General features: G+C 39.2%; 1 protein-coding gene across 3 annotated transcripts in view; it reads right to left on the bottom strand.

The window, feature by feature from the left end:
- Window positions 1-26,014, bottom strand: part of WDR59 (WD repeat domain 59) — a 104,784-nt gene that overhangs the window by 4,435 nt on the left and 74,335 nt on the right. For all 3 annotated transcript variants that reach the window (XM_023556684.2, XM_064273777.1, XM_010596821.3), the window contains exons 19-25: window positions 24,690-24,823; window positions 23,460-23,541; window positions 20,484-20,596; window positions 18,862-19,012; window positions 18,681-18,753; window positions 17,639-17,765; window positions 17,346-17,488 (exon numbers count right to left, since the gene is read on the bottom strand). In XM_023556684.2, the coding sequence (XP_023412452.1) occupies window positions 17,346-17,488; window positions 17,639-17,765; window positions 18,681-18,753; window positions 18,862-19,012; window positions 20,484-20,596; window positions 23,460-23,541; window positions 24,690-24,823 (823 nt within the window). The remainder of the gene's footprint in view (window positions 1-17,345; window positions 17,489-17,638; window positions 17,766-18,680; window positions 18,754-18,861; window positions 19,013-20,483; window positions 20,597-23,459; window positions 23,542-24,689; window positions 24,824-26,014) is intronic.

Below are 26,014 nucleotides of genomic sequence, written 5' to 3'. Positions count from 1 at the left end.
GCAAAAAAACAAAACAAAGTGCTAAAAAGCAAAGATGTCACTTTGAGGACTAAGGTATGCCTGACTCAAGCCATGGTATTTTCAATTGCCTCATATACATGTGAAAACTGGACAGTGAATAAAGAAGACTGAAGAAAAACTGATGCATTTCAACTGTGGTGTTGGTGAAGAATATTGAGTATACCGTGGACTGCCAGAAGAACTAACAAATTTGTCTTGGAAGAAGTACAGTCAGAATGCTCCTTGGAAGTGAGAATGGTGAGGCTTTGTCTCATGTACTTTGAACATGTTTTTAGGAGGTACCAGTCCCTAAAGAAGGACATCATGTTTGGTAAAGTAAAGGGTCAGTGAAAAAGAGGAAGACTCTCAATGAGATGGACTGACACAATGGCTGCAACGATGGGCTCAAACACAGTAATGACTGAGAGGATGGCGCAGGACAGGCAGTATTTCATTTGTTGTGCATGGGGTGGCTATGAACCCACTGGATGGCACCTAACAACAGCAACAAGGAGAAAACAAAGAGCCCTGGTAGCACAGTGGATAAGCACGTGGCTGCTAACCAAAAGGTCGTCAATTTGAACCCACCATATGCTCCAGGGAAGAAAGATGTGGTAGTCTGTTTCCGTAAAGATTATATATAGCCTTGGAAATCCTATGGAGCAGTTCTAGTCTGTCCCATAGTGTCGTTTTAAGTCCAAACTAAATCAACTTGACAGTAAAGGGTAAGGAGAAAACTATATGAGAGTTCTGTGGTTGTTTCTGTTGTTGTTACGGGCCGTTGAGTAGGTTCTGACTCATACTGACCCTACGTACAACAGAATGAGACACTGCCCGATCTTGTACCATTCCCACAATCGTTGCTATTTTTGAGCCCATTGTTGCAGCCACCATGCCAATCCATCTTGCTGAGGGTCTTCCTATTTTTCACTGACCGTCTACTTTACCAAGCGGTATGATAATCCCAGTCAAGGTAAATTCTGAGACAAATAAGATTGGTTTGATAATTTTGGATTAAAAGCAGTGATGTCTTCTCCCTGTAAGCAAGCATGATATCTGTAAGTCTTGTGTTTAATTTTCTACTGAAAAGCCTAATTAGTTAAAACTTCTTGTTGTTAGGTTTTGTTAGGTGCAATTGAGTTGGTTCCGACTCATAGTGGCCCTATGTACAAAAGAACGAAACACTGCCCGGTCCTGAGCCATCCTTACAATCATTGTTATGTTTGAGCTCACTGTTGCAGCCACTGTGTCAATCCACCTCGTTGAGGGTCTTCCTCTTATCCGCTGACCCTGTACTTTGCTAAGCATGATGTCTTTCTCCAGGGACTGATCCCTCCTGACAACAAGTCCAAAGTATGTAAGACGCAGTCTTGCCATCCCTGTTTCTAAGGAGCATTCTGGTTGTACCTCTTCTAAGACAGATTTGTTTGTTCTTTTGGCAGTTCATGGCATATTCAATATCTTCGCCAAAACCACTATTTGAAGGCATCAATTCTTCTTTGGTCTTCCTTATTCATTGTCCAGCTTTCACATGCATATGATGCAATTGAAAATAGCATGGCTTGGGTCAGGCGTAACTTAGTCTTCAAGGAGACATCTTTGCTCTTCAACACTTTAAAGAGGTCCTTTGCAGCAGATTTGCCCAATGCAATGTGTCATTTGACTTCTTGATTGCTGCTTCCATGGCTGTTGGTTGTGGATCCAAGTAAAATGAAATCCTTGACAACTTCAATCTTTTCTCCGTTTATCATGATGTTGCTCGTTGGTTCAGTTGTGATGATTTTTGTTTTCTTTATGTTGAGGTGCAATCCATACTGAAGGCTGTGGTCTTTGATCTTCATTAGTAAGTGCATCAAGTCCTTTTCACTTTCAGCAAGCAAGGCGGTGTCATCTGCATAACGCAGGTTGTTAATGAGTCTTCCTGCAATCTTGATGTCCTGTTCTTCTTCATATAGTCCAGCTTCTTGGATTATTTGCTCAGCACACAGATTGAATAGGTATGGTCAAAGGATACAACGCTGACATACACCTTTCCTGACTTTAAACTAATCAGTATCCCCTTGTTCTGTCCAAACAACTGCCTCTTGATCTATGTAAAGGTTGCTCATGAGCACAATTAAGTGCTCTGGAATTCCCATTCTTCGCAATGTTACTCATAATTTGTTATGATCCACACGGTCGAATGCCTTCGCATGGTCAATAAAACACAGGTAAATATCCTTCTGGTATTCTCTGCTTTCAGCCAGGATCCATCTGACGTCAGCAATGATATCCCTGGTTCCACGTCCTCTTCTGAAACTGGCCTGAATTTCTGGCAGTTCCCTGTCGATACACTCTTGCAGCCATTTTTGAATGACCTTCAGCAAAATTTTGCTTGCGTGTGATATTAATGATATTGTTCTATAATTTCCACATCCGGTTGGATCACCTTTCTTGGGAATAGGCATAAATATGGATCTCTTCCAGTCAGTTGGCCAGGAAGCTGTCTTCCATATTTCTTGGCATAGATGGGTGACCACCTCCAGTGCTGCATCCCTTTGTTGAAACATCTCAGTTGATATTCTGTCAATTCCTGGAGCCTTGTTTTTCGCCAATGCCTTCAGAGCAGCTTGGACTTCTTCCTTCAGTACCATCGGTTCCTGATCACATGCTGCCTCTTGAAATGGTTGAACATTGACTAATTCTTTTTGGTATAATGATTCTGTGTATTCTTTCCATCTTCTTTTGTTGCTTCCTGTGTCGTTTAATATTTTCCCCATGGAATCCTTCACTATTGGAACTCGAGGCTTGAATTTTTTCCTCAGTTCTTTCACTGTGAGAAAAGCCGAGTGTGTTCTTCCCTTTTCGTTTTCTATCTGCAGCTCTTTGCACATGTTATTATAATACTTTGTCTTCTTGAGCCGCCCTTTGAAATCTTCAGTTCAGTTCTTTTACTTCATCATTTCTTCCTTTTGCTTTAGCTGCTTTGAAGAAAATCAGAGCAAGTCCACGAGAGCCAAAATATGACCTTGTTGTATATCCCACCTGAATTTAGAGATCATCTCAAGAATAGATTTGACGTATTGAACACTAGTGACCGAAGACCAAACAAGTTGTGGAATGACATCAAGAACATCACACATGAAGAAAGCAAAAGGTCATTGTGTATAGTCGCAGTTTATGTTGGTGAAAGAAGGTATTTGCAATGAAGAAATCGTTGGTCTTGCAAAATTCTATCATTCGATCTCTGGCATTGTTTCTATCACCAACGCTATATTTTCCAGCTACCGATCCTTCTTTCCTTCTTAATTTTTCCTTATTGGTCAGGTAAAATATTACTCCATTCAATATTTTAAATTATAACGTAAAAATTATTTGCTCAATAAATAGATTTATAACACGTCTTTTAAAAGGGTTTGTTATTTTACAGTTAGGATAACACTGTAAACTTAATTATGTTCTATTCTCTTTGAGTAAAATTATTAAAATGTCATCTCTCTGAAAAACTCGTATCATTAGTAATTGTGTTTCTGTATCGTGTACCGGCTTAAACACAATTTCCAAGATCCTTATTAACTTTAAGTTCCCCGGTATAAGCTATAGGTTGGGAATGGAAACTTCTAGGAGAAACATCGAAAAAAAAAAAAAGCCGTTTCAGGTACTCTTCACTACTGATACTAAAGAGACTCCTGACATCTTTACCACAAGGAGACACCTGTCAGGCTGTTGGATGAAGTCAGGATTTGAGCCCGGGTGGCACAGTGGTTAAGAGCTATGGCTGCTAATCAAAAGGTCAGCAGTTCGAATCCGCCAGCTGCTCCAAGGAAACCCTATCGGGCAGTTCCAGTCTGTCCTATAGGGTCACTATGAGTCGGAACCGACTCAACGGCAGCAGGTTTGGTTTTAGCCCAGAAGCAGAAAACTTTCGTGTAAGTGGACAGCCAGGTAACCCAAGATAATGGCCTCAGGTTTTTAAAAGAGGAACTCATTCTCTAGTATTGTCTCCCCAAATAAATAGTTTTATATATATTTTAGTTATTAGATTCTTGGAGCATATACAGTTTCTGAAGATATTCTCCCAGTTGAGAGCTTGTCTTTTCACTTTTTTGGTAAAGTTTTTTGATGAACAAAATTTTTAATTTTCATGAGGTCTCATTTATTTATTTTGTTTTTGCTGTCTGTGTTTTCATTATGCTAGATAATTGTTGCAAGTTAGGCCTGACCACATTGCCCCTGCTTGTTCTAAGAATTTTATGGCTTTAGCTCACACATTTAGGTCCTTATTCCATTTTGAATTTGTTTCTGTGTATGGTGTAAAGCATGGATCCTGTTTCATTTTTCTGCATGTGTGTCACGGACTGAATTGTGTCCCCAAAAAATGTATGTCAACTTGGCTAGCCCATGATCCCCAGCATTGTGTGATCGTTTACCATTTTGTAATCTGATGTGATTATGGTATGTGTTGTAAATCCTTCCTCTGTGATGTTAATGAGGCAGGATTAGAGGTGGTTTCATTAATGAGGCAGGACTCAATCTATAAGATTTAGGTTGTGTCTTAAACCAATCTCTTTTTTTTTTTTTCCATTTCTTTATTTTTTAATTTTTTTTATTTTTAATAACTTTTATTAAGCTTCAAGTGAACGTTTACAAAACCAATCAGTCTGTCACATATAAGTTTACATACATCTCACTCCCTACTCCCACTTGCTCTCCCCCTCTTGAGTCAGCCCTTTCAGTCTCTCCTTTCTTGACACTTTTGCCTGCTTCCCTCTCTCTCTATCCTCCCATTCCCCCTCCAGACAAGAGTTGCCAACACAATCTCAAGTGTCCACCTGATATAATTAGCTCACTCTTCATCAGCGTCTCTCTCCCACCCGCTGACCAGTCCCTTTCATTTCTGATGAGTTGTCTTCGGGGATGGTTCCTGTCCTGTGTCAACAGAAGGTCTGGGGAGCATGGCCGCCGGGATTCCTCCAGTCTCAGTCAGACCATTAAGTTTGGTCTTTTTATGAGAATTTGGGGTCTGTATCCCACTGATCTCCTGCTCCCTCAGGGGTCCTCTGCTGTGCTCCCTGTCAGGGCAGTCATTGATTGTGGCCGGGCACCAACTAGTTCTTCTGGTCTCAGGATGATGTAGGTCTCTGGTTCATGTGGCCCTTTCTGTCTCTTGGGCTCTTAGCTGTCGTGTGGCCTTGGTGTTCTTCATTTTCCTTTGCTCCAGGTGGGTTGAGACCAATTGCTGCATCTTAGATGGCCGCTTGTTAGCATTTAAGACCCCAGACGCCACATTTCAAAGTGGGATGCAGAATGATTTCATAATAGAATTATTTTGCCAATTGACTTAGAAGTCCCCACAAACCATGCTCCCCAGACCCCCTCGCTTGCTCCGCTGACCTTTGAAGCATTCATTTTATCCCGGAAACTTCTTTGCTTTTGGTCCAGTCCAATTGAGCTGACCTTCCATGTATTGAGTGTTGTCTTTCCCTTCACCTAAAGCAGTTCTTATCTACTGATTAATCAATAAAAAACCCTCTCCCACCCTCCCTCCCTCCCCGCCTCGTAACCACAAAAGTATGTGTTCTTCTCAGGTTTACTATTTCTCACGATCTTATAATAGTGGTCTTATACAATATTTGTCCTTTTGCCTCTGACTAATTTCGCTCAGCATAATGCCTTCCAGGTTCCTCCATGTTATGAAATGTTTCAGAGATTCGTCACTGTTCTTTATCGATGCGTAGTATTCCATTGTGTGAATGAATATACCACAATTTATTTACCCATTCATCTGTTGATGGACACCTTGGTTGCTTCCAACTTTTTGCTATTGTAAACAGAGCTGCAATAAACATGGGTGTGCATATATCTGTTTGTATGAAGGCTCTTGTATCTCTAGGGTATATTCCTAGGAGTGGGATTTCTGCGTTGTATGGTAGTTCTATTTCTAACTGTTTAAGATATCGCCAGATAGATTTCCAAAGTGGTTGTACCATTTTACATTCCCACCAGCAGTGTATCAGAGTTCCAATCTCTCCGCAGCCTCTCCAACATTTATTATTTTGTGTTTTTTGGATTAATGCCAGCCTTGCTGGTGTGAGATGGAATCTCATCGTAGTTTTAATTTGCATTTCTCTAATGGCTAATGATCGGGAGCATTTTCTCATGTATCTGTTGGCTGCCTGAATATCTTCTTTAGTGAAATGTGTGTTCATATCCTTTGCCCACTTCTTGATTGGGTTGTTTGTCTTTTTGTGGTTGAGTTTTAACAGAATCATGTAGATTTTAGAGATCAGGCGCTGGTCGGAGATGTCATAGTTGAAAATTCTTTCCCAGTCTGTAGGTGGTCTTTTTACTCTTTTGGAGAAGTCTTTAGATGAGCATAGGTGTTTGATTTTTAGGAGCTCCCAGTTATCGGGTTTCTCTTCATCATTTTTGGTAATGTTTTGTATTCTGTTTATACCTTGTATTAGGGCTCCTAGGGTTGTCCCAATTTTTTCTTCCATGATCTTTATCGTTTTAGTCTTTATGTTTAGGTCTTTGATCCACTTGGAGTTAGTTTTTGTGCATGGTGTGAGGTATGGGTCCTGTTTCATTCTTTTGCAAATGGATATCCAGGTATGCCAGCACCATTTGTTAAAAAGGCTATCTTTTCCCCAGTTAATTGACACTGGTCCTTTGTCAAATATCAGCTGCTCATACGTGGATGGATCTATGTCTGGGTTCTCAATTCTGTTCCATTGGTCTATGTGTCTGTTGTTGTACCAATACCAGGCTGTTTTGACTACTCTGGCTGTGTAATAGGTTCTGAAGTCAGGTAAGGTGAGGCCTCCCACTTTCTTCTTCTTTTTCAGTAGTGCTTTGCTTATCCGGGGCTTCTTTCCCTTCCATATGAAATTGGTGATTTGTTTCTCTATCCCCTTAAAATATGACATTGGAATTTGGATCGGAAGTGCGTTAAATGTATAGATGGCTTTTGGTAGAATAGACATTTTTACTATGTTAAGTCTTCCTATCCATGAGCAGGGTATGTTTTTCCACTTAAGTATGTCCTTTTGAATTTCTTGCAGTAGAGCTTTGTGGTTTTCTTTGTATAGGTCTTTCACATCCTTGGTAAGATTTATTCCTAAGTATCTTATCTTCTTGGGGGCTACTGTGAATGGTACTGATTTGGTTATTTCCTCTTCGGTGTTCTTTTTGTTGATGTAGAGGAATCCAAGTGATTTTTGTATGTTTATTTTATAACCTGAGACTCTGCCAAACTCTTCTATTAGTTTCAGTAGTTTTCTGGAGGATTCCTTAGGGTTTTCTGTGTATATAATCATGTCATCTGGAAATAGTGATAACTTTACTTCTTCCTTGCCAATCCGGATGCCTTTTATTTCTTTGTCTAGCCTAATTGCCCTGGCTAAGACTTCCAACACGATGTTGAATAAGAGCGGTGATAAAGGGCATCCTTGTCTGGTTCCCGTTCTCAAGGGAAATGCTTTCAGGTTCTCTCCATTTAGAGTGATATTGGCTGTTGGCTTTGCATAGATGCCCTTTATTATGTTGAGGAATTTTCCTTCAATTCCTATTTTGGTAAGAGTTTTTATCATGAATGGGTGTTGGACTTTGTCAAATGCCTTTTCTGCATCAATTGATAAGATCATGTGGTTTTTGTCTTTTGTTTTATTTATGTGATGGATTACATTAATGGTTTTTCTGATATTAAACCAGCCTTGCATACCTGGTATAAATCCCACTTGATCAGGGTGAATTATTTTTTTGATGTGTTGTTGGATTCTATTGGCTAGAATTTTGTTGAGGATTTTTGCATCAATGTTCATGAGGGATATAGGTCTCTAATTTTCTTTTTTTGTAATGTCTTTACCTGGTTTTGGTATCAGGGAGATGGTGGCTTCATAGAATGAGTTGGGTAGTATTCCGTCATTTTCTATGCTTTGGAATACTGGGGTTAACTCTTCTCTGAAAGTTTGGTAGAACTCTGCAGTGAAGCTCTCCGGGCCAGGGCTTTTTTTTGTTGGGAGTTTTTTGATTACTGTTTCAATCTCTTTTTTTGTTATGGGTCTATTTAGTTGTTCTACTTCTGAATGTGTTAGTTTAGGTAGGTAGTGTTTTTCCAGGAATTCATCCATTTCTTCTAGGTTTTCAAATTTGTTAGAGTACAATTTTTCATAATAATCTGAAATGATTCTTTTAATTTCATTTGGCTCTGTTGTGATGTGGTCCTTCTCATTTCTTATTCGGGTTATTTGTTTCCTTTCCTGTATTTCTTTAGTCAGTCTAGCCAATGGTTTATCAATTTTGTTAATTTTTTCAAAGAACCAGCTTTTGGCTTTGTTAATTCTTTCAATTGTTTTTCTGTTCTCTAATTCATTTAGTTCAGCTCTAATTTTTATTATTTGTTTTCTTCTGGTGCCTGATGGATTCTTTTGTTGCTCACTTTCTATTTGTTCAAGTTGTAGGGACAGTTCTCTGCATTTGGCTCTTTCTTCTTTTTGTATGTGTGCATTTATTGATATAAATTGGCCTCTGAGCACTGCTTTTGCTGTGTCCCAGAGGTTTTGGTAGGAAGTATTTTCACTCTCGTTGCTTTCTATGAATTTCCTCATTCCCTCCTTGATGTCTTCTATAACCCAGTCTTTTTTCAGGAGGGTATTGTTCATTTTCCAAGTATTTGATTTCTTTTCCCTAGTTTTTCTGTTATTGATCTCTAGTTTTATTGCCTTGTGGTCTCAGAAGATGCTTTGTAATATTTCGATGTTTTGGACTCTGCAAAGGTTTGTTTTATGACCTAATATGTGGTCTATTCTAGAGAATGTTCCATGTGCGCTAGAAAAAAAAGTATATTTTGCAGCAGTTGGGTGGAGAGTTCTGTATAAGTCAATGAGGTCAAGTTGGTTGATTGTAATTAGATCTTCCGTGTCTCTGTTGAGCTTCTTACTGGATGTCCTGTCCTTCTCCGAAAGTGGTGTGTTGAAGTCTCCTACTATAATTGTGGAGGTATCTATCTCGCTTTTCAATTCTGTTAAAATTTGATTTATGTATCTTGCAGCCCTGTCATTGGGTGCATAAATATTTAATATGGTTATATCTTCCTGATCAATTGTCCCTTTTATCATTATATAGTGTCCTTCTTTATCCTTTGTGGTGGATTTAAGTCTAAAGTCTATTTTGTCAGAAATTAATATTGCTACTCCTCTTCTTTTTTGCTTATTGTTTGCTTGATATACTTTTTTCCATCCTTTGAGTTTTAGTTTGTTTGTGTCTCTAAGTCTAAGGTGTGTCTCTTGTAGGCAGCATATAGATGGATCGTGTTTCTTTATCCAGTCTGTGACTCTCTGTCTCTTTATTGGTGCATTTAGTCCATTTACATTCAGGGTAATTATAGATAAATAAGTTTTTAGTGCTGTCATTTTGATGCCTTTTTATGTGTGTTGTTGACAATTTCATTTTTCCACATACTTTTTTGTGCTGAGGCGTTTTTCTTAGTAACTTGTGAGATCCTCATTTTCATAGTGCTTGACTTTATGTTAGTTGAGTCGTTACGTTTTTCTTGGTTTTTATCTTGAGTTATAGAGTTGTTATACCTTTTTGTGGTTACCTTATTATTTACCCCTATTTTTCTAAGTAAAAACCTAACTTGTATTGTTCTATATCGCCTTGTACCACTCTCGATGTGGCAGTTCATTGCCTCCTGTATTTAGTCCCTCTTTCTGATTATTGTGATCTTTTACCTATTGACTTCCATGATTCCCTGTTATGTGTATTTATTTATTTTTTTAATTAATCTTAATTTGTTTGTTTTTGTGATTTCCCTATTTGAGTTGATATCAGGACGTTCTGTTTTATGACCTTGTGTTGTGCTGATATCTGATATTATTGGTTCTCTGACCAAACAACATCCTTTAGTATTTCTTGTAGCTTTGGTTTGGTTTTTGCAAATTCTCTAAACTTGTGTTTGTCTGTAAATATCTTAATTTCGCCTTCATATTTCAGAGAGAGTTTTGCTGGATATATGATCCTTGGCTGGCAGTTTTTCTCCTTCAGTGTTCTGTATATGTCGTCCCATTCCCTTCTTGCCTGCATGGTTTCTGCTGAGTAGTCAGAACATATTCTTATTGATTCTCCCTTGAAGGAAACTTTTCTTTTCTCCCTGGCTGCTTTTAAACTTTTCTGTTTATCTTTGGTTTTGGCAAGTTTGATGATAATATGTCTTGGTGTTTTTCTTTTTGGATCAATCTTAAATGGGGTTCGATGAGCATCTTGGATAGATATCCTTTCGTCTTTCATGATGTCAGGGAAGTTTTCTGTCAGGAGTTCTTCAACTATTTTCTCTGTGTTTTCTGTCCCCCCTCCCTGTTCTGGGACTCCAATCACCCGCAGGTTATCCTTCTTGATAGAGTCCCACATAATTCTTAGGGTTTCTTCATTTTTTTAAATTCTTTTATCTGATTTTTTTTCAGCTATGTTGGTGTTGATTCCCTGGTCCTCCAGATGTCCCAGTCTGCATTCTAATTGCTCGAGTCTGCTCCTCTGACTTCCTAGTGCGTTGTCTAATTCTGTTAAAAAAAAATTCTGTTATTTTATTGTTAATCTTTTGGATTTCTACATGTTGTCTCTCAATGGATTCTTGCAACTTATTAATTTTTCCAGTATGTTCTTGAATAATCTTTTTGAGTTCTTCAACAGTTTTATCAGTGTGTTCCTTGGCTTTTTCTGCAGTTATCCTAATTTCATTTGTGATATCATTAAGCATTCTGTAAATTAGTTTTTTATATTCTGTATCTGATAATTCCAAGATTGTATCTTCATTTGGGAAAGATTTTGATTCTTTTGTTTGGGGGGTTGGAGAAGCTGTCATGGTCTGCTTCTTTAAGTGGTTTGATATGGATTGCTGTCTCCGAGCCATCACTGGGAAACTAGTTTTTCGAGAAAATCCGCTAAAAAAAAAATGCAGTCAGATCCCTATGAGAGTTCTCCCTCTGGCTCAGGCTATTCAGATGTTAATGAAGCCGCCTGGGGAGGGTGGGGGAGGGAACAGAGAGATAGGAGAGTAGCACCTCAGAATATAGCCAGAGTTGCTTGTCTTGCTTGGAATGACTATTATATCTGAGATTCCCACGGGCGCCTTGCCTATGTGTGCTGGCTGTGTGGAGGTTGCCCCCGGGGGGTCTGGCCCGCTGGAGTCACGGTCAGATCCTCCGCTTCTAGCCCCACGCCCAGCGTCAAGGCTCCCCTACTGGGACGGTGCACTCTCGACTCCAAAATCAGTCGCTGCCTCCCGGGGACTTCTCGTCCCTCCAGCCGCGTGGCCGTGCCGCCTCCGAGAACCAGTTGGGCCTCCTCCTGGGGTTAGTTCAGATGGGTGGAGCAGCTCCCCGTGCTTGTGCCGTGACCGAGTGTCCTGGCTGGGATGCTGTTCTCCCCGCTCCAATACCAGTCGCTGCCTCCCGGGGACTTCTCCTACCGGCTGAGTCCCACGCCGCCCGCGCGACCCGGCTGGTCCCCTTCCCGGGGTTAGGTCAGGGGGGTGGAGCAACTGTCCGTGTTTATGCCGTACCTGCGTCCAGTCGAAATCCCTGCGGGACGGTTCCCCGGCTCGGACGCTGCTCTTTCTGCTCCAAGACCAGTCACTGCCTCCCGGGGACTTCTCCTACTGGCTGCGTCCTACGCCGCCCGCGGAACCGGCTGGTCCCCCTCCCGGGGTTAGTTCAGGGGGGTGGGGCAGCTCTCTGTGCTTGTGCCGTACCTGACTGGTACGCTGGCTCCAGGCTCTGGAAACAATCGCTGCTTCCCCGTATTAGTTCGTTCTCCGTCTCTAAATCTGTGTTTGTTGTTCAGGGTTCGTAGATTGTTATGTATGTGATCGATTCACTTGTTTTTCCGTGTCTTTGTTGTAAGAGGGATCCGAGGTAGCGTCTGCCTAGTCCGCCATCTTGGCTCCGCCAAACCAATCTCTTTTGAGATATAAAAGAGAGAAGACAGCAGAAAGACGGGGGGACCTCCTACCAACAAGAACCAAGAGCCAGGTGATAGCGTGTCCTTTGGACCTGGGATCCCTGTTCTGAGAAACTCGACCAGGGAAGGCTGATGACAAGGACCTTCCCCCAGAGCCGACAGAGAGAGAAAGCCTTTCCCTGGAGCTGGCACCCTGAATTTGGACTTCTAGCCTCCTAGGCTGTGAGAGAATAAATTTCTCCTTGTTAACCTGGAAAGCCTGGTGGCGTAGTGGTCAAGTGCTACGGCGGCAAACCAAAGGGTCAGCAGTTCAAATCTGCCAAGCGCTCCTTGGAAACTCTATGGGGCAGTTCTACTCTGTCCTATAGGGTCGCTATGAGTTGGAATTGACTCGATGGCACTGGGTTGGTCTTTTTGTTTGTTTTCTGTTAAAGCCACCACTTGTGGTACTTCTGTTATAGAAGCACTAGATGACTAAGACAGTGTGGAAATCCAGTTTTTCCAACACCATTTATTGAAGAGATTCTTGTTTCCTTATCAAACGGACTTAGCACCCTTGTCAAAAATCGGTTGAACCCAAGGTCGAAAAGGGACAGTGTTGACATGTCATGGGGTTGTTAAACAATGTCATAAAACAATATGCATACTAACTGTTTAATCAGAAGCTGGTTTGTTCTGAAAACCTTCATCTGCAGTATAATTTAAAAAGAAATCGGTTGACCATAGACGTGTCATTTTATTTCTGGACTCTCAATTCTATTCCATTGGTCTATGTGTCTACTGCCATACCAGTACTAGGCTGTTTTGATTACTGTAATCAGGAAGTGTGAGTCCTCCCACTTTGTTCTTCTCTTTCAACACTGTTTTAGCTATTTGGGATCTCTTGCCATTCCATATAAAGTTGAGGATTGGTTTTTCTATTTCTGTAAAGAAGGCTGTTGGAATTTTGATTGGAATTGCATTGAATCTACAGATTGCTTTGGGCAGTATTGACATCTTAACAATATCAAGACCATGAACATGGAACATCTTTCCATGTATTCAATCTTATTTAATCTCTTTCAGCAGTGGTTTATAATTTTCATTGTATAAATCCTTCACGTCCCTGGTTAGATTTATTCCCAGATATTTTATTCTCTTAGATGTTACTATAAATGGAATTGTTTTCCTAATTTCCCTTTCAGATTTCTCACTGCTGGTGTATAGAAATCCAACCGATTTTTGTTTGTTGCGCTTGTACCCTGCAACTCTGCTAAACTCCTCTATTAGCTCTAGCAGTTTTCTTGTGGACTGTTTGGGATTTTCTACATATAAGATCATGTATCCACAAACAGAGATAATTTTACTTCTCTTTTTCCAATCTGGATACCTTTTATTTCTTTTTCTTGTCTTACTGCTCTTGCTTGGCCTTCTAATACAATACTGAATAGAAGTAGTGAGAGCTGGCACCTTTTCTTCATTTCAAGGGGAAAGCTCTCAGTCTTTCTCCATTAAGCATAATGTTGGCTGTTGGCTTTTCATATATGCTCTGAACCATACTGAGCTATTTCCCTTTTACTTCAATCTTCTTTAGGGTCTTCATCAAGAAAGTGTGTTGGATTTTATCAAATGCTTTTTCTGCATCCATAGAGATGACTGTATGTTTTTTTTCCTTTGTTCTATTGATGTGGTAATTTTATGTTGATTGTATTTTCTGAGGTTGAACCATCCCTGAATTCCTGGAATAAATCCCACTTGGTCATGATGTATGACTCTTAACATGCTGTTGTATTCTGTTTGCTAGTATTTTGTTGAGGATTTTTGCATCTATATTCATAAGAGATATTGGCCTATAGTATTCTTCTCTTGTGGTGTCTTTGTCTGATTTCGGTATCAGGGTCATGCTTGCTTCAGAGACTGAATTAGGGGGTGTTCCTTCCTTCTCTATCTTTCGGAAGAGTTTAAAGAGTATAGGAATCAATTCTTCTCTAAATGTTTGACAGAATTACCCAGCAAAGCCATAAGATTGCCACCCCTTTTGGTTATTATTTGCATGGAATATTCTTTTCCATCCTTTCATTTTCAACCTATTTGTGTCCTTGGGCTTAAGGTGTGTCTCTTATAAACAGCATACAGTTGAATCATGTTTTTTTTTACCCATTCTGCCACTCTCTGCCAAAATAAGTGAAGTCATGATCCTTTGCATAAACATCTAACCCCCTGTCATGGATTAAACTGTGTCCCCCTAAAATATGTGTTGACTTGGTTAGGCCACGATTCCCAGTATTGTGTGGTTACTCTCCATTTTGTGATTGTAATTTTATATTAAAGAGGATTAGGGTGGGATTGTAACACCACCCTTACCCAGGTCACATCCCAGAGCCAATGTAAAGGGAGTTTCCCTGGGGTGTGGCCTGCACCACCTTTTATCTCCCAAGAGATAAAAAGGATAAAAAGGGAAGGGAAGGGAAGTGGGAGGGGGGTCATTCTACCAAGAAAGCAGTGCCAGGAGCACAGCGCGTCCTTTGGTCCTATGGTTCCTGCGAAGAAAAGCTCCTAGGCTGAGGGAAGATTGATGAGAAGGCCGACAAAAAGAGAAAGCCTTCCCCTGGAGCTAACAACCCGAATTTGGACTTTTAGCCTACTTTACTGTGAAAAAATAAACTTCTCTTTGTTAAAGCCATCCACTTGTGGTACTTCAGTTATAGCAGCACTAGATGACTAAGACACCCCTGAATAAAAAAATAACCTTATCCTCAAATTTGCTATGATAATGTCTGCAGATATGTGATAACCCTTGCAGGTATAAAAATCAAAGAGGAAACTGCATTTTCCACCATGAGAAGACTAACTGTAATCTTGGTAACCTTGTAATCTTTTTCTTTCACTACCTGATGTGTCCTGTGTTTGGAGAGTCTGATTCTTTCAAAGTCTGGACTACTTTGTAAAACTCTGCAAATAAAAATACTTTTCTTAATGTTTTTGTCTGTGAGTCTTCCTTTTACCATCCCTTACCCTTTTTAAAATCTTTCAATATTGTTTTTATTGGTATTAAGACATATTATTCATTGTTGAAATTCATTTAAGTCTTCAAGAATTTTTTTTTCTCTCTCTGATTGGATTATAAACTCCTTAATCCCAGATAGCATACCTTATATTTCTTTGTACTTTCCACAGACTCCAGTATGAGGCTTTATGATAATACATGGCGATAAGGGTTTAGCTGATCGATGGACTAATACATCACTTACATATATCTGTGATTCATATATTTTCCTGAAAACTAATTTTAAAAGACAAATTGATTCAGGGTATCATTAATCTCTCCCTTATGTACTCTCATGCATTTAGATGCTCTGAAAAATATATTGACCAAATAGCACTTTGTATCTTCTCATTTCTTCAAAAACACAAAAAGAATTCATATTAAAATAATCCTTGTTATTCAATAGCTGTATCTATATATTACTTTATTTATTTTTTAAGATAAAAACTGTATAGACATATATACAGTTGATAGTTCTAAGAGCCTTATTACAAAAACCAGCATTCCCTACCACGTACCCCTATTGCTCCCTAAAGGAAATCATTTCAACTCTTTAACTGTTTTTTTTCATTTTTACCACCGTATCTCTAAACAGCATATTTATAAAGCTATTTTTTAATTTTCATATTTAACCATTATCTATTCACTTTCCACAGTGGATGCTCTCTTTCATTCCCCTCATCTCCCCAACTACCTTCTTCCCACACACAGACCACTTATTCCTTCATCTTCCCCAATATAGTTCTATTTGCATTTTGGTTGGCTGTAATATTCAGCCTTTACGTTATTTATCTAGGTAAACATAATGATACTATGATTACTTTTCCTTTCTTGCCTATTTTGTTTTTCCAGAGTTAGTAACTATCTTGGTTTTTTCATTTGCTTAGTTTGCTATGTACTTATCAACATATCTATTTCTAAACTCTCCCTCAAATATTTGAATCTTCTATAAATACACTGAACACTGAAATGTACTATATATATGTACACACATACACATATATATTTCCCCACCCCCCAATTTTCTCCTCTTGGAGATAATATTTCTGAAACCTTTCTAACCATTCCAATCTGAACGGTCTGTCTCCAGGTCTGCTGCACAGATCTCCCTTTACCACCAACCTGATTTCCTTACTTTCTGGTTCGAATGTTCTCCTCCTTCTTAGACAGGCTGAAGGTTTACTTTCACACTTGATAATCTGGGTACAGAATTCTAAGTTATATATAATTTTTTTTGAGACTTTTAAAGGCAATGCTGCACTGTCATCTAGCTTCTAGTTCTGTTCATGAGAAGTGAGATGCCATTCATAGTCCTTATCCTTAGAATGTGATCTGTTTTCACTCTCTAGAAGCTTCTAGGATCTTCTCTTTATTCGAGGTCTGTCTTCACTTATTACGCTAGGTATTTCGTGGGCCCTTACTCCCTGGAAATGCATTTACCTTCTCTGGAAAACAAACTTCCAGTTTCCTGCTAAGATATTACTGTTGTTAGTTGTCATGGAGTTGGCTCTAACTCATGGTGACCTTATGTAGAACAGAACGAAATGTTACCCGATCCTGAGCCATCTTCATGATCATTGGTATGTTTGAGTCCATTGTCACTGTCACTGTGTATTCTGAGTGCCTTTCAGCTTAAGGAGCTCATCCTCCAGCACTATATATGACCATATTCTGTTGTGATACATAGGTTTTTCACTGGTTAATTTTTGGAACTAGACTTCCAGGCCTTTCTTCCCAGTCTTAGTCTGGATGCTTCACTGACACCTGTCCACCATGTGTGACCCTGCTGATATTTGAAATACTAGTGGCATGGCTTCCAGCATCATAACAACATGCAAGCCATCATAATACGACAGACTGACAGACAGATGGTCTGCCCGATGGTTCCTTCTCCTTCAGCGCTCAGCTGAAACATCATCTCCTCAGAGAGCCCTGCCCTAGACACCTGAACACATCTTCTAGAACTCTCCCTCCCTATTACCCCTGCTGGACACCTTTTGTTTGCTCAGTAATAGTTATTCCAATTTGTTATTTCATTTTTCTTCTCCATTAAGCTGTGAGTTCCACAAGGAGAAAAAGTATGCTAGTACTATGCCTAGTACCTAAGAAGACCTTGGTATATGTTAGTTAAATAAATGAATAAATATTCCTACTACCAATCAGTACCTGAGTACTTCATATAAAATTACTTCTGTCACAATAGACATTTAATCTTGTTATGAAATAAAAGGGTTTTCAGAAGCTTGGAATAGACTCAAAATGCTTTAGAAATTTTTGCTTACAAATGAGAAGACAGAATTTCATCCCAAGTTTCATGCTGCGGACAAATTAAGTTAGAGGACCTTTCAGGTAGTGACAGGAAAAGAGAGAAATTCATATTTACCAATTCCTTTGTGAGGATCAGGGGGACAGGAAACAAACTTCAGCACTTCAGCTCGTTTCTCTCTCAGGCCCCAGCGATACAGGATTTCTCCATAGCATTTCTTAAAGTCATCAAATTGCTGCGTATTCGCAGGGTCCAGAAGCCTGGATAGAATTTTTAAATTCCTGTCAGTTCCTTTAAGATAAAACAAACTCAATACCAGGAGGCATTTTATGTGCCTTCCTTAAAGCAAGTATAATTTTGGAGAATCTAAGAGTTATGAAATGGTAGGCCTCGCTGAGGAAGGTTGTTACCTTTTGTTTTTATCATGCTGGTCACGCTCTCGTTCACGAGGATCACTGTAGGTCAAACTCCCAAAACGTATTTCTTCCGGTGAAGACTCTCCCCAGGGTGAAGATAAATGTTCTGCCTCTCTTCCCGCTGAAGAAAACCAAATGGGAATGGAAGATGGAAATTAGAGAAAGCACGCAAAATATCTGAAACTCTTTCTTAATGCAGTGGGTCCAATGTCTCCCCTGAAAGAAAAACTAAGCTGAGATTCTGAGAAACACAACTAAAGAGAACCCTTCCCATGCCTTACCTTTTTGTCTAGATATTTATTAAGTTAACCTTTTCATTAAGTACACACACAATGATTAAGCAAATTATGGTATATTGATATAATGGAATATTATATAGTCATTATTCATAAAAATATTTTAAATGACGAGAAAATGCGTATGATAAATTAAAAACACAGAACAAAAAATTGCATATATAGAATGACCCCCCCCCCCACAAAAATTAGAAGAAAAGGTTCTGAAAAGTTAACGAATATTATTTCTAGGTGAGAGGATTATCAATGATTACTATTTTCTTCTCTAATACTTTTTGTTTGTTTTTCCTTATTTGGCATGTATTGTTTTTATACTCAAGAAAAATAAAATTAAAAAAAAAATCAGAAAACACAAATATACCTATTTTGAGGCAGACCTTTATGGTCAACTGGAGACAGGCCCAGACTTATTTCTCTACATTGAAAGAGGTAGATAACAGGAAGACACAAATGATCATGTAGAAAGGTAAGGTCAGGTTTTGGGGGTGAAGAGTGAGAAGTTCCAATATCAGTTATAAGCTAAAAAGATACCCAGCAAGATGCAAGAAATTGGTCTGTTCAAACATGAAAGCCCAGGCCTTGCTAGCAATTGTATCCCCATCTTCCAAAATTTAAAGAGATATGGGAAACAAGGAAAAACATGGAGAATGCTCATCTATAACAGATTACATATTCACAACATGCACACAGACTTTATTGGACTAAAAACCCAGCACGGGTGAAGCCATTTGGATACCAACCTATGTTCCAGCCACCAGTGTTGAGCCCTGGGTCTGACATACTTGAGCAGGAACCAGAGGAAGTGAAGCTAGGCTACAGACAGGACGAGAAGAACAAAGAGAAGGAGCATCAAAATACCATTCCACATGGAATTTTACATTCAGGAACATTTAGACACAAACCAGTAAACCACACACTTACATATCGACTATGGGACACCACAAGATTGGAAGAACGGTTAGGAAAAGGCCCAAAGGGGTTTGGTATTCCCTGAGGCCTAGACTGGGCTTCAAACACGCTGCAAAGCATAGCCAATGTCTGAACATCCCGAAGCTGACAGTAATGAGCCAACCTGAAGAAAATGATGAGAGGAAAGAAAACAAGTCAAGATACGGGATACAGGAAGGATAACTACCACAATTATGATGGGTTGTTGCCATAGCAGTAAGAAGGGACGATTTGTAATTCTGCCTCAAAAACCCCTATCAGGGACTGGGGCTCTCTACAGATCAAGTGGTTTGGCTAAATGTGTTTTGGAATAAAACATATCAGAATATTACCAGTGACCTAACAGCTAACACAAAAGCTTTGCTGGCATCAGACATGGGCTCAAACTTCAATGCCACTTTGCCAAGAGCTAGGTCGACGAACACAACATCTGAGTGATGCAATACATACTTTCTTAGTAACCCAATTTCAAGGAAGAGCACACTGCTTTTTGCGGGGGGGGGGGGGTCTCTATAGACTTCATTCTTATAACCTAAAGCTACATGAAGGCAGTCAAAGAACACTGTACCACCAATGTACAGCAAGCAGTCCACAGACTAGAGAATTACGAATCTGAGCTATTAAAGAAAAAGAATATTTTTACCTTTTAGGTACTCAGATCCCCTTTGTTCTTTTCAGGCTCACTATGCTCAAACACGAGGTAGGGATCAGAAGGACTTCGACTTGGTGATGGAATAATATCACTATCTTTCTATCACTCAACATCTAATATTTTAAAAAGTGCTTTCACACCTGCTATCTCGTTTGGTAGGTAGAAGAAGCATTATCATCCCTGTGTTAATGATAAAGCAACTAACGCCTGAGTATTTGCCCCAGGTCCGGCTTCAACAAGTAAGTAAAGCAAGCTCCACCCCAAAGGGAGTAGAGTTTCTCTGTTCAGGATCTGTGGTCGTTTAGGTACCATCGAGTCAATTCCAACTCGTGGCGACCCTATGCACAACAGAACAAAACACTGCCCGGTCCTGCACCAACCTCACAATTGTTGCTATGCTTGAGACCTAGTCCTCACTATTACAGAGGTTCAGGTGGTTTTACTCAGTTGTACGTTATTTTGTATATTTCTAGTATGTCATATTTTGCTGCAATAAATTGAACACAAGCTCAGTGTTTTAAGCAGACTGACAACATTGGAGTACACATGACATAAACTGCCTAACAGGGTGAAAGTATCACAGCCTTTGGAAATGGGAAAACCAAAACACAATTTTCTAATCTGTTCTCAGGGGCTAAACCCTGTGGCACCCGAGAAAACATTTATCATCTTAAGAACTCAGATTTTTGTGTTCAGACTGATGTGACACAGGACATATCAGTCTCTGGGTCACAAATCCTTGTTACGAACAACAAATATTACATAGTTCCTTCTCCTATATGAAATTAGTTCTGCACTGAAATTGTTTTGGCACCAGAAGGAAAAATTCTTCTTCCTCTCATTCCTTAGGCCTCTGCACCTTTCTCTTAGACAACATTTAAAATGTTTACAGCCCTAAAATTTATATCACTCATTTTTCCCACTTTTAGCTCTCAAAACCTACAGAGATTCCAGCAGCTGTCGCCCAAATGGATGTCGAGCCCAGGGTGTTTCCAAATCTGGGTCAGACTTCGGACCAAGGCAAAGATCTGTAGCTACTGTAGCCAGTGACCAAACCTGGACAAACCAAAGAGAAACATGCAAACTCAGACTGGTGAGGACAGGAACAAAAATCATGGCAGAACTCCACCCTTCTCCATATGCGGCCTAAAGCCTATGACTCTGAGGGTGGACAAGCTGGGAGCTTATGGAAATGCAGAACTTTAGGCCCCACTCCAGACCTACTGAATCACAATCTGTATTTTAACAAGATCTTCAGGGAATGTGTATAAGAAACAATAGCCTAAAAAACAATATTCAGGAGACTTCAGAGAAACAACACAGTACAGTAACTTCAATGGGTCATCTATTTAACCACTAACTCACATGACTTTTTCTGCTGCTTCATTGGTGAACTGGGTTGGGAGGGGAGCGGGGAGCACCTGTATTACTTTTCAGATCTGCCCATCTTCACCTAAAGAATGAAAAACTTTGTTGCCTTCATTACAAAAGTTTCAGTAGGCTCTTTGAAGGTTAAGGAAAATAGGCCAAGACAAAATAGACTTGGCTTTATTTTTGTTGACACTCAATCTGGGGAATACCTCCAAACCTGAAATCTCATGGGGCTTGGAGTCATGAAGCAGCGACACGTGTGCACTTGTCTATTAAATCCTAGACACAATGCTAAATACATCAAGCTTATAAAGAAAGACCCCAAACCCGCTACCAATATCTGTAAAAATCTAATACTAATTTTGGAAAATCTTTCTTTATAGCAACACATCATTGTATGCCCATATAAGAAGCATACTGGCCATATAAAATCAATTAAATTATATGGCACCAACATGCTTAAATAACACACCCACATATTGGTTAACACGAGAAACCCGAGGTTTACATTCATCCCTATAAACAATGACCCATCTGAATGGCTGCTGAAAGAAGCTAATGGTTTACTAGAGCAGGATGTTTGCTACCTTGACTGACAATCTAAGCATGATATTTCCTCACCTACAATAACCATTTCTTAAATAAATGTCTTTAACAAAAAGAGTGACACTTGGGTTTATTTCTGTAACTCTTTGCAAAATAGTAGAGCCCTGGTGGCACAGTGGTTGAGAGCTACAATTGCTATTCAAAAGGTCAGCAGTTCGAATCCACCAGCTGCTCCTTGGAAATCCTATGGAGCAGTTCTACTCTGTTCTATAGGGTCACTATGAGTCGGAATCAACTCGATGGCAGTGGGTTTTTGGTTGCAAAATAGTAGACACATCGTCTTCAACACATGCATAAAGAACAACAATATAAACTTTCACTTAAAGCACAATAAAAATTATTTAAAAAAAAACAACAACAATAAAAAAAAACTCAAGCATTTTCACTGGTGTCATTTCTCTGTCCAATTAAGCAGTAACATGCCACAAACGTTGATGATAATTAGAAAAACAGCAGTAGCAATCGGACCATATACTGGGCGTTTATCATCTACCAGGTAGAGGTATGGGAACTTTATATGTATTTTCTTATTTATTTCTCATAATCACCTGGGAAGTATTGCTCCCATTTTATAGTTGAGGAAATTGAGGTTCAGAAAGATTAGGTAGCTTGCCTATGACCACACAACTAAAAAGTAACAGAGCCCAGATTCAAATCCAGGCCTATCTGAATGCAAAGGTCTTTTTCCACTTCACTTGAACTAGCCTGACCTTCCAAATCGACTCTGCCAGAAAAGTACTGAAAACTTAAAAAAAAAAAAAAAAAATCTAGAAAATAGTTTTTCCTCAGAGATTATTTTTTCAAACACGAACCTTGAGTCTACCTTAGTATTGCATTTACCAATCTTTTCACCAAGGCCATGAGGTAATTAATTAGTCTGATGGTTCTCATTTTACATGCATACACAGAGGCTGAGAGAGTCTGACATAACTTGCCCAAGGCTTTATCTCTAGGAGGCAAAACTGAACTATCATCCTTCCACCATTTACAGCTGAACTATGAATTCTGCAAGATTTCTACTACTCGTGTTGCCTCCTTCATGTTCACTGAGCTTTAGGTGGCTGGGTTTTTTTAGAAAAAGATTAAATGCATGCCTAAATTTCTCCCAAAAGGGTTTGGGGGTAGAGTCTTGACAGTGTTTATTGGAAGACAAATGGAAACCTTAGGGAATTTTTAATCAGATAAAAATCGAGAGAAGGCCTTAGTTTTGGCTCATTTGGAAGGTTTTAAGGAAAAAAAAAACTGAGCTGATAGAATAATAGCTAGCAGTTTCCATTGCTCAATCTAATCCTCACACTAAAGAATTAAGGGTGCAATAGAGACAAAGTCGATTAGTGGTTGCCTCGGGCTGGGAGTACTGGTGGAGGGAGTGGGGGTGACAGCTGAGAGGGGCAGGGTATCTTTTTAAGGTAATGAATATGTTCTAAAATTGACTATGGTGATGGCTGCACCACTTTGAATATACTATAAGCCATTGAATTGCATATTTTAAATGAATTAATTGGAAGGTATATCAATTATATCTCAAAGCTGTTAAAACAAACAATATAGGCTCAGCTTATTTTAATATACTAGATATGTTCCTGCAAAAATTTCTAAGGTTAAATCGTCATTTAAAAACTGAAAAACTCTCATCAAAGGAACACTCTGGCAAACCTTTTATTAAATGAAGCATTTTTAAAAGTAAGAAGAAAAAAAAAAAAGAATTGAGGGTACAAATGCCAAAGATATAGATACTCAAATTTAGGTATGTAACAATCATCATGGTATTGAAATAGAAAAGAGATGTAATGAAAAGTATTTAGGTGTAATGAAAAGTGTTTTAGGACCTCTCCAACTAAGCAATAATAAGAAAAACATCCAGGTGATTTGGAAAGCTTCCCTAACATATACACATTGGCAAACAAAAATCCAGACCTCCACCAAAGGGGATATACAATACCTGGACAAGATCTTTTCTTCCAACAAGCATGGCTGAAGCAGCATTCTTCTGACATGTTTCCTGAATATCATTCACATTCAATCTGGAAGAAAAAAAAAAAAAAGTAGCTTTCTAGTCTTAAAAAAAAAAATTTTATTTATTTATTTATTTAGCTTCCTAAATTAGTTATTCTTGGTTTAACAAACAGACCAACAACTGCTTCTTGTGTTGTCATTCAAAATGTGTTATTCTGTGTTGTTCTTAGGCTTCGTTTCTATTTGACTTGGAGTAAAGCTTAACTATAGGTAATTTATGCTGACGGGTCCAGGCCTGAAGAATGCAAAACTGCGCACCCCTTTGAAGTCAGGAGAAGAGGTCATTCTCAAATACTAATTTTTCAACCAGCTTTTCTATGGCGTTCCCAAGACTTTGGGGTTGAATAAAAATGGATTTAAATATGTGCAACACTGACTTTGGTTCCTAACACAAACAGTACTGTTTACACTGCAAAATAAATGCTTTTCATCATGTGTTCAAGTTCAGCAAGAAGAAGAAAACCTCAGGCTGGCCTCTGATGCCCGTCAACCACCCTACCAGCGCCTTTCAACCAAAGTCATTCTGCTTTTATCTGTTTATATATCAGGTGTGTGGCAGGCAGAATTCTAAGATGGGCTTGCCCCCTGGCACGCACACTTCAAATAATCTCCTTCCTCTGAATGTAGCCAGAACCAGTAATGCGATAGAATATGTTATTAATGTGATTAAGTTATTCATCAATTAACTCTGAGTTCTTCAAAAGGGAGATTATTATCCAAAGTGGGCCTAACCTGATCAGGTGAGCCTTTAGAGAGAAGGTGGAGTATCAAGGAGACATTCGAAGAAGATGAAATTCCTGAAGAGTTGTATAGCTGCAAGGGACTCAATTCTGCTAACAACCTGAATGAACTTGGAAGAGGACCCTGAGGATCAGAAGAACACACACTGTCCCCCAGCTAACACCACGATTTCAGCCTGGTGAGACCCTGAGCAATGACTCAGCTAACTCAGGCCCAGACTTCTGAAACTTTGGCTAATAAATGTATGTTGTTTTAAGCCACTAAGTTTATAGCAACTTGTTACACAGCAATAGAAAACGAATATACTGAGCTTCTCTGAAAACTACTTTTGAACAAAGGCTCCAATACTTAAAATAAAAGATTTAATAATCTTGACTAAGTTATAAGCGCAGCATCCTTGAAAGTTTGAACTTACATATACAGTTCTCCCAATGATTTGTGAACAGGAAGTAGGCAAGCAATATCCTGGATGATAACTTTTCCAGCAGCTTTGATTGGTCGATTGCCAGAGTCCAATCCCTCTCGCTTACTTTTCCATCTCCTTGATTTCTGAGAGAGATGACAAGATATAACTAACGGGGACTTTGATAAATGGAAACTTACAGTCGCACAGTACATCATATTCAGGTCATTGGTAATTTGCAGAGACTTTGCATTACATCATGCCCACAATTACATGAATCAGCATCTGTAAGAAATAAAAGGATGACAAAGGGCATTGAGCTCTTAGTTCAAAGTTCTAACAGGAAATAAGCATCCACTGCTTTGTACATTCTGCAGGTGCTCAAAAATAGATACCATGAAGCAAGAATTTAAAAAACAGACAAAAAAAAAAAAAAAAAAAAAAAACAGCAGCTAAATAAGTTAGTAAAGACCACAAGAAATGTAAGAGAAGAGCAACTTTTAAGGTTGGGTTCAGCACTAGGTGAAAATTCTTGATTGAAACCAATCAAGATTTTTTCTTCTGAGACAGTTTCAATAGGATTTGGTGAAAATTTAACTCAGACACAACAGTGGGTTTCTGCAAACCTTAATCTGTGGTAGGCAGACAGGGAAACTTAGTAGCCCAAACAGAAATTACCCTGTTTTTCCTAAGACTTTTATTGCTTTTAAAAGTGATTATTTTAGAGTGCCAAAAATAACTGAGCAGGACTCAGGTAATGGCCATGGAAGATCATGAGCAGCTCCCCCATCTCCCCGGAGCCTTATCTACAGATGGCTATAGAGGAACCCCCATGTGTGAAATGGAAGATGGTCTGGGAAAGGAGAATTATTAGACTGGAGCCCCATCTAGTATCTTCAAAAATGAAAATGAGCCAGAGGAACAATATCTTATTTTTTCTTATTGCCAGAGTTTTAAAAAGGGGCACCAAAGAGAGTCAACTCAAAGGGAAATGAATGTATTTATTAAAAAAGAGGGCAAAAGCTGGTGAAAGGGCCTGGAATTTAAAGTCAGAAAATCTAGGTCTTCTGGTTTTACTATCACCATGTACTGGCTCCACATGATCCTGGGCAACTTATTTATTTGCTATAAATTTATTCTCATGTCTCTCTACTCTCACCTCTTAAGTTGTGGATAATGACAATGTCTGCAGTACCAATCTCACAAGGTTAATAAGGGCACAATGTAAAGGTGTGGGTGGACAGGGCTGTGTGAACTGGAAAGTGAAATTTTAAAACGTATTATTATGAATGTATATAAATCCTCAGGATTTTAGATTAGATCATCATGTAGATTAC

Source organism: Loxodonta africana, chromosome 21 (assembly GCF_030014295.1).
Source record: "Loxodonta africana isolate mLoxAfr1 chromosome 21, mLoxAfr1.hap2, whole genome shotgun sequence".
Taxonomy (NCBI): Eukaryota; Metazoa; Chordata; class Mammalia; order Proboscidea; family Elephantidae; genus Loxodonta; species Loxodonta africana.
Note: the sequence above shows the minus strand (reverse complement) of the source record. Positions and strands in the feature narration are given on the sequence as shown.